Source organism: Lampetra planeri, chromosome 3 (genome assembly GCF_965212315.1).
Source record: "Lampetra planeri chromosome 3, kcLamPlan1.2.h2, whole genome shotgun sequence".
Lineage (NCBI taxonomy): Eukaryota > Metazoa > Chordata > Hyperoartia > Petromyzontiformes > Petromyzontidae > Lampetra > Lampetra planeri.
Genome location: NC_136109.1, coordinates 12,683,035 through 12,691,944, shown reverse-complemented (window position 1 = coordinate 12,691,944; position 8,910 = coordinate 12,683,035). Strand labels below are relative to the sequence as shown.

Genomic DNA, 8,910 nt, shown 5'->3' with positions numbered 1-8,910 from the left:
AACATCGTAAACTTAGTGGATTTCGTGTGGACCAGTGACCCCGACATATCCTTCCAGTCCCTGTTCATCGTCGTCACCGTCTGCCAACTGTGGCGACTGATGCGCACTGAGGTAAGTGGAGCAGTACATTTGCTTTGCATTCACATACATAGATTTTGGCCTTCAAAGTAAATGTCTTCAAGATACTTATTCAAATGTGGAAGCGTAGGCTCAATGTAATCTAATGACGTTCTCTACAGCTTCCTCTAGTGCAGAGCCTTTTGCGAGTAATGGTGTGCTAGAAATTGCGATGCTGTGCATGTCAGAATACCCAACAAGAACGCAGGAAATGTTTCTTAATAATGGCAAGAAACATAGTAATGCGACTAAAGAAAACTTTTAATTAGTGCGTACTACCCGCTCTGATACATGGTTCAGAAGCACAATAATTAACTCGAAAAGGTAGAAAAAAAAGTTTGTGAAGAGACAAAAAGGGAAACACGTAGAATATAGAACAGAGAGGTTAAAGCTGTAACTCAAACCGCTAAGAAACGTTAAGTGGGGTTGGACAGAATACCTTGCTCGATACGAATAATGGCTGATGGCAAAGAAAAAGTGCAACCAAAGAATGGAGAGATGGAGCAATGAAGTCAGCTTGTGTGCAGGTGCTAGGAGGATTTGTATTTAATTTGAATATGTTCCCAAATCCACGTGTTCCTGCCTCAATGCAATTCCAAGGATGCATCTCTCCATGTCTCTCTGCGCACTTTTTATATTATTCAAAATAAATCATATTTGTTTTATGTGTAGGGGTGTCAGGGGAAGGATTCCCACCAATAGATGGGTTAGGGGGAGGGGTGATCGAGGTGATATAAGGAGAGAACGGGCGGGAAAGGGGGGCCTTTGGCGGGAACGGGATTGGGACGGCTGGCGACAGGTGTGAATGGAAGGAAAGGAATAAAGGACGAGACCCCTGCAATCTCGTGTCGGCTCCTCTCTACATTTGGTGGCAGCGGTGGGATCCTAATGGCTACAAAGAAGAATCCTCGCGGGAGGGAGCCGAGGGAGGAGGAAGCAGGGGCCGGGGATCCTTCACATCCTGGGCAACAAGGGGGCCTGCTGTCAGAAGCAGCAGAAGGGGGCCCGGATCGCCTGGAGGATCGCATGGAGGACCGCATGGCCCGCGTGGAGAGGGCGCTCCAGGAGCTCTTGCAGAGGCTCCCTATGGGGGGCCCGCCGGCGCCGGGACCCCCACCCCCACGCGTACTACGGGAGGAGAGGCCACGGGAACCGGACGCCGACCAGCCGGCCGGGCAGGAGCCGCAACCAACCTCGTCACGCCAGCCGCCGCCGCTCCCGCCAAAACCCCCAGGGCTAAACACCCAACACGGAGAGCAGGTGGCCGGACGGCCGCGTCGGCTGGGGCCCGTCGACAAGTTTGTGGCTGAGGAAGAAGATTGGGAGGAGTTTGTCCGCCGATTCGAGGCTGCCTTCCACGCTCTCGAGTGGACAGACGAAGAGGCCCTACGAGCGCTGCCATCTGTTCTGGGCAAAGAAGCACTCTCCTCTTACACCTCCCTTCCCTCGCACAGCAAGTCCACGCTACAGGCGGCCTACGAGGCTTTGGGGGAGATCTATTGCCCGGCGGAAGGAGCCTTTAAACGGTTCCAGGATCGCCAGCGAGGGGCTAAAGAATCCCCTTTAGCCTACAGGGGGGCGCTGCTCGTGTTGGCGAGGAGAGCTTTCCCTCGCCTGGCTGAAGAAGCGCTCGAGGACCTCGTGGTCGAGCACCTCATCGCCTACGCTTGCCGCGCCGGCGTTGTAATGCCCGTAGTGACGCCGGAAGAACGCACCTCGCTGTGGGCTGCCCGGACCATCCAAGCCCACGAGCAGGTCATGGGCCGGGCGCCACCCGTGGGCCCGGTGGCTGGCGCGGCGGGGGGGAACAGCCGAGCCGTTGCCGCGGCGCTACTTGGTCCAGCGACACTAACCGCCGAACCTGCACCGTCACCACAGGCTGCCGGTGGGGCATCTGGGGACGGACCGCCGACGTCTGAGACGGAGCCATCGCTGCGGGAGGTGTACGCGGCGATCCGGGGACTGGCGGAGCAGAGGGACCAGCCGCCGCGTCGCTGGCAGCCGCCTCTACAACATCGCGCCGAGCCCCCCCGACGCAACGCCCCGTGGGTCTGCCACCGTTGTGGTCGAGAGGGGCATGTGGCGAGGGGGTGCCGCACGGAGCCGGAGGCCGCCAACGTCACCTGGAACCTGCCGGGGCCGAACGCCGACAGGAGCCAGGCGAGTGACGCCGTCCCACCCGGCCTCTCGGTCGGGCCGGGTAATTACAATTCCGACGCCGCGAACTCACCGGGAGTCTCCTCGGGGTGGGCGCCGGTGGTGTCGTTTCCCGGTCCCCGCTGTTCTGGTCGGGGGAAGGGGATAGCGCCGGGGCCTGTGGTCGCATCGCGACCCGGAGTGGCGTCGCGAACGGACGTGACGTCGCGGCCGGAAGTGGTGTCGCGGATCGCGCCGGGAATTGCGCCGGGGCCGTGGACCGCGCCGGGAATCGCGCCGGGGCCAGGGACCGCGTCGGGGATCGCGCCGAGGCCGGGGACCGCGCCGGGAGTCACGCCGACGCCGGGAGGGACGTCGCGGACGGAGGTGACGTCGCGGGCGGAGGTGACGTCGCGGGCGGAAGTGACGTCGCGGCCGGCAGCGACGTCGATGCCGGGCGTGACGTCGCGGGCGGGCGGGGTTTCGCGGGCGGGCGTGACGTCGCGGGCGGGCGGGGTTTCGCGGGCGGGCGTGACGTCGCGGGCGGGCGGGGTTTCGCGGGCGGGCGTGACGTCGCGGGTGGGCGGGGTTTCGCGGGCGGGCGTGACGTCGCGGGCGGGCGTGGGTTCGCGGGCGGGCGTGACGTCACCGGCGGGCGTGACGTCGCCGGCGGGCGTGACGTCACCAGTTACCTGCAACGCCGGCGAGTTGCCAGGGGCAACGGCCCGGGGGCGGAGGCAGCCCACATGATTGACATTGCGCCCTGGAGCAATTCCACGACCCGCCTCACCACCGCTTTGCGACAGAGCGAGACGGAACCAGGGGGACCACGCCCCCGTGACAAAGGAAAGGGAGGGGCTCACGGGAAGGCCCACCCCCCAGTCCCCACCGCCCCCTACAATGGGGGGGCCCCCCCACACCACAAGGGGGGCCCATCCTACGTCACCTAGGGGGGGCAATTTGCACTACATAGAGAGCCCAGCCCGCAACCCAGGGGTAAGCCCACACTATGTAACAAGGGCGCGTTCACCCTGCTGTGACGCACTCCAAAGGGAGGAACCCCATCTTCAGTCCATCCACACCCATCCCCCATCATTTCACCATGCACCACAGGATAACGAGACGCCGCCTGGTCAGTGGCCGGACTCAGCCACACAATGGAGGAAGCTGGCAAGGCGGGTGGTAGCGGCCACGTCAGGAACCTCGGTCCTGGTCGGTGAAATCGCGGGAGTGTCGGCACGTATCTTGGTCGATACGGGGGCATCAGCCACGATCATCTCGAGCACCATGCATGAGATGCTGCCGGATAAAATCCGACCTTTAGTCCCCGTCAAGACAACGTTCATTGCAGCAAATGGAGGCAGCATGGGCTTCCTGGGCCAGGTTGAAGCCCCGATACAGATTGGGCAGCTTTCGGTAGCAGGACCCATCCTTGTCTCCGCAACGTTGCCCGTACCCTGCCTGTTGGGGACGGACTTTCTGAGGCGGATGCCAATGAAAATCGATCTGGCCAATGGGCGGGTGGAAGTCCAGGGAACGCATCTCCATTTCCTAAAGGCGGAGGGGGCCAGCCGGGGTGTACCCTACGTGCAGGCTCTGGTCAGTAAGTCTGTCTCCATTCCCCCGGCAGCCCAGATGCTGGTTCCGCTGCAATATCGGTCCCCCCTCGTGACAGCCCGACCAGACTCACCCATCCTGGTGTCTCCGGCGTCAGCGGCCATGGATCGTCATGCGCTGGTGGGGGCCGAAACTATTGTACAGAGGAACCAGCATCTGTTCATTCAGGTGCTGAACACCTCCGATAGAACAGCGACGGTGCAGGAGGGAACAGTTCTGGCCCACGTTAGTCCCTTGTCACTAGGAGCCCCAGGGACAGAGCCCGAGCTTGTAGGCAGCATCAGCCAGTCCGAGGACAGAGGGGCCAAATCGTGGATGGACCAGCTGGCGGGGCCTGAGCCGGGATTGCCGCCCGACCAGAAACAGCAGCTGCACTCGTTATTGCAGGAGTTCTCGGACGTGTTCAGCCGGGGACCGTTCGACCTAGGGCGCACAAATCTGTCACAGCACCACATCAACACGGGAGATGCCGCACCCCTGCGCCAAAACACATATAGAATGAGCCCAATGGAAAAAGGGCACATTCAACAAGCGGTGCAGGAGATGCTGCGGGCCGACATAATTTCTCCATCCTCGAGTCCCTGGGGGGCACCGGTGGTCCTAGTCAAGAAGTCAGATGGGTCACTGAGATTCTGTGTGGACTTCCGACGCCTCAATGCCGTCACGCTGGCCGACGCATATCCCCTACCACGTATCGACGACTCATTGGATGCACTGGCGGGAGCAAAATTTTTCAGTACGCTGGATTTGTTGTCCGGGTTCTGGCAGGTCCCACTAGACGCGGACTCCCGGCCTAAAACAGCATTCCGGACACCACAGGGCCTGTTCGAGTTCAACTGCCTGCCTATGGGCCTCCAGACGGCGCCGGCAACGTTCCAACGCATAATGGAGTTGGCCTTGGCAGGCCTCCAATGGGAAACGTGCCTCATCTACCTGGACGACGTCATTGTTTTCAGCCGATCATTCGAGGAACACATTGACCGATTGCGTCAGGTGTTCCTGCGGTTCCGGAACGCGAACTTGAAGCTCAAGCCGTCGAAGTGCCACCTTATGCAGTCGTCGGTACGCTACTTGGGCCACGTCGTCAGTGAGTCGGGAGTGGCTACAGACCCGGAAAAGACGGCCTGCGTGAGGGCCTGGGCTGTTCCCACAACGGTTCCGGAGGTACGCCGGTTTGTGGGTTTCGTTTCTTACTACCGCCGGTTTGTGCCCAACTTCGCAACCATTGCCAAGCCCTTGCACGTGTTGACGGCGAAGAACCAGAGGTTTTATTGGGGCCCTCTGGAGGAAGAGGCATTCCAGCAGCTGCGCTCACGTCTGACAGATGCACCACCATTGGCCTTTCCGGATTTTGGCCTCCCCTTTATCCTGGACACGGACGCCAGCGATGTGGGCATCGGCAGTGTTTTGTCGCAAGTCCAGCAGGGTCGCGAGGTGGTTATCGCCTATGGTAGTCGCGTGCTTTCATCAGCGGAGCAGCGCTACTGCGTCACACGTAGGGAACTCCTGGCAGTCGTTCACTTTGTGCAGCAATTCCGACCCTACCTGTATGGTCGCAAATTTACGGTCCGCACTGACCACGCGGCCTTGCAGTATTCGCTCCGCATCGACCAGCCTTCGGGCCAGCTGGCCAGATGGATAGAACGCCTGCAGGAGTACAGGTACCAAGTAGTGCATCGCAAAGGGACCAGACATGCCAACGCAGACGCATTGTCCCGACTGGTGCCCCAGGGCCCTTGTGCATGCACCACAGGCGGGGCACGCTGCAAGGTGGCGAGGCCGGAGGGGACGGTCATCGCTCCCGTACGCACGGCGGAGGGCGCACAGGGTGAGGTCCAGCTGACCGACCACGACCTGGGGCTGACCTTGGACGATTGGAGACGGCTACAGCTGGAGGAAGCCCCACTGCGAACACTACGCGCCTCAGCAGAGGCAGGGGGGGAGGAGTACATCGTATGGGAGGATCTCCTCATGCGATGGGACCCGACAGGGCGCCGGCGATGCCTGGTAGTTCCGGAGTCGCTGCGTCAACAATTGGTTATGGACGTACACGGCCGCCAGCTGCTGCACCTGGCAGGGCGGAAGACACTGCACACATTACAGGGTCGGTACTTTTGGCCAGGTATGACCGCTGACGTGCATCGATGGGTCGCTACCTGCGTCGAATGTGCGCGGCGAAAGCCGCCACCCCGGGTAAGCCGGGCGCCCCTACAGCCCATCACGGTGACCAGGGTCAACGAATTGGTTGCGTTGGACATCTTGGGACCGCTGCCGGTCACGCCACGGGGAAATAAATACCTGTTGGTCGGAGTCGAGTACTGCACGAGGTGGCCGATGGCGTGGGCCCTCCCGGACCAAACGGCACAGACCATCGCCGATGCCTTCGTGGGAGGCTATGTCCTTGATAAGGGGGCACCGGAGCGGTTGCTCACGGATCAGGGCAGGAAGTTCTCCTCACAGCTATTGAAGGACGTCTGCTCTATCCTGGGCACTAAAAAGGTCCGAACATCTCCATATCATCCCCAGACCGATGGGATGGTAGAGCGGCTTAACCGCACCATAGCGGCCATGCTGTCCCAAGTGGTGGACGAAAACCATTCCGACTGGGACCTCCACATTCCATCGGTCTTAGCGGCGTACAGGGTGGCCCCACACGCGGCGACGGGGTTCTCGCCGTTTTTCCTGATGTACGGACGGGATCCCGTTCCGCCTATTGAGGTGCAGCTGACGGACATTCCTGCAAGAGCCGACGCATGGCCGAAGGCACTAAAGACCTCCCTCATTTATTTGAGAGAGGCCCGCCAAGCAGCCGAGGCCGCATCGGCCGCGAGCCAAGAGAGTAATGTACGGATACGGGAGAGGACAGTGACAGCCAAGCCCTTTAAAGTCGGGGACCAGGCATGGCTACACTGTCCTCAGGTGCCGGTTGGCCTCTCACCAAAGCTGCACCGACCCTGGAAAGGGCCGGTCGAGGTCATCAAAGCACTCCGACCGCAGTGCGTCCAGGTCCAACTGGGTAAGCGACGATGGTTTGTACACCCCACCCGCCTTAAGCTATACATCTCTCCACCGTCATCTTCACCAACATCACCACCAACATCACTGCCAACATCATCATCATCCCTACCCAGGCCAAGGTCGCCGACCACCACGCGCCGACCGGCAGGGGGTTCGGTGCCCTGGGTTCCCTTGTCACCTACAGCACCCCATGTGAGGCCTGACGGAGCGGCGGCACGAGCGGGGGCCGGAGAGACAGCGGCGCCAGGCAAGGCGACACCGGCACCACCGAACCAGGGACCGCGACGAGAGGGCCTTCGAAGGAGGGGGCCGCCACGGTCATCTGCTGCCTGTGGATGTCCGGGCTGTTACGGGATGCTGGCTGGAGACCTGGGCAGGCCGCGCAATTGATTTGTTGTGTTATATTGCATTGTATGGTTGTGGGGGGGGGTAAGGGCTGTCGTCACTGTCAGTGGTGGGAGGCATGGGGAGACTTAAATGGTCCATGGGGGAGGCAGAACCGAGGACGGTTATTTTTTCTCCGGGGGGGGGGGGGTGATGTAGGGGTGTCAGGGGAAGGATTCCCACCAATAGATGGGTTAGGGGGAGGGGTGATCGAGGTAATATAAGGAGAGAACGGGCGGGAAAGGGGGGCCTTTGGCGGGAACGGGATTGGGACGGCTGGCGACAGGTGTGAATGGAAGGAAAGGAATAAAGGACGAGACCCCTGCAATCTCGTGTCGGCTCCTCTCTACATATGTATATTTGTTTGGCATCAACTATCATTGTGAGTCAAATGACTTGAAATATGTGAAACATTTTTACAGAGAGCATTGAAGAAAAAAATCATTAAAAAACGTGGCGAACATCAAAACATGGAAGAAGATAAAAAAGCATCTCACACCCCGGAAGCTCAGCCTTGCCGCACCACGAATTAATGATGCCTCCGTCCAAACCGGAGAGGCCACAACTCAGACCGCCAAGGCCGGTACCACGACCAGCGAGGCCGACGCCGCAACCTGCGACGCCGGCACCCCAACCGGCAAGGCTGACGCTGGCACCCCGACCGGCGAGGCCGACGCCGCAACCTACAACGCCGGCACCCCGACCGGCAAGGCCGACGCCGACATCACGACCTCCGACGCCGCGATTAGCGAGGCCGATGCCGCAACCTGCGACGCCGGCACCCCGACCGGCGAGGCCGACAACGACACCATGACCTGCAACGCTGACAACGCGACCTGTGATGCCGACATCACGACCTCCGACGCCGCGACCTGCGATGCCAACACCGCGACCTCCGACACCAATACCGCGACCTGTGAGGCCGTCGCCACAATCTGCGATGCCAACGCCGCAACCTGCGACGCCGACACCGCGACCTGCGATGCCGATTCCGCGACCTGCAATGACGACATCCCGACCTGCGATGCCGACACCACGACCTGCGACGCAGACACTGCGACTGGCGAGGCCGACACCTCGACCGGCAAAACCAAAACCCGGGTCGAAGAAATTGCCGCCATAAACAGGGAGGCCGACACCCTGACCATCAAGCTCGCTGACTTGAATATATTGGCCGAGACTCTTACCCGCGAGATCTCTGCCCTGGCCAGTGAGATCTCCACCCTAAACGGCGAAGATACTGACTAAACCAGCGAGGCTGTCCGTCAAAGACACGGGCCTTTTGCTGGATAACGAGAGTGGTTACCGTTCCCCAAGACTGACTCTACATAGAGACTCCATTCAGAACTTTTAAAGAGATGTGGAACCCTTGATGTTAGATAATAACCTGTGGTGGTGGATACCACAGGACAATGGTGTAAATAGTTATAAAAAAAATAATAAATTGTGTTCTAATATTTCATACTTGTTCGTTTTTTATCATAACATAATAGGTTTGACTCTCCAACATACCGGTGTGCTGTACTAGTGACGAATTGGCATGTTCTGTTTGTGTGTCAAACCCTACTAGTTGGCTGTGTCGGGTGGTGGCGGGTTTTAACGACGCATATTTACGCGATCTAACCCAAAAAACCTCTA

General features: G+C 59.9%; 1 protein-coding gene across 1 annotated transcript; it reads left to right on the top strand.

Moving 5' to 3' along the window:
• Positions 1 to 820: 820 nt before the first annotated feature.
• Positions 821 to 7,405, top strand: LOC144738066 (uncharacterized). Its single transcript, XM_078620978.1, has 2 exons — positions 821 to 2,277; positions 7,073 to 7,405. Exons 1-2 carry the CDS (start codon positions 1,006 to 1,008, stop codon positions 7,082 to 7,084), a joined length of 1,284 nt encoding a protein of 427 aa, XP_078477104.1. The 5' UTR covers positions 821 to 1,005; the 3' UTR covers positions 7,085 to 7,405.
• The last annotated feature ends 1,505 nt before the right edge of the window (positions 7,406 to 8,910 follow it).

Coding starts and splice junctions, on each gene's coding strand:
- LOC144738066 (XM_078620978.1), top strand. CDS start 1,006: ATGGCTACAAAGAAGAATCCTCGCGGGAGGGAGCCGAGGGAGGAGGAA.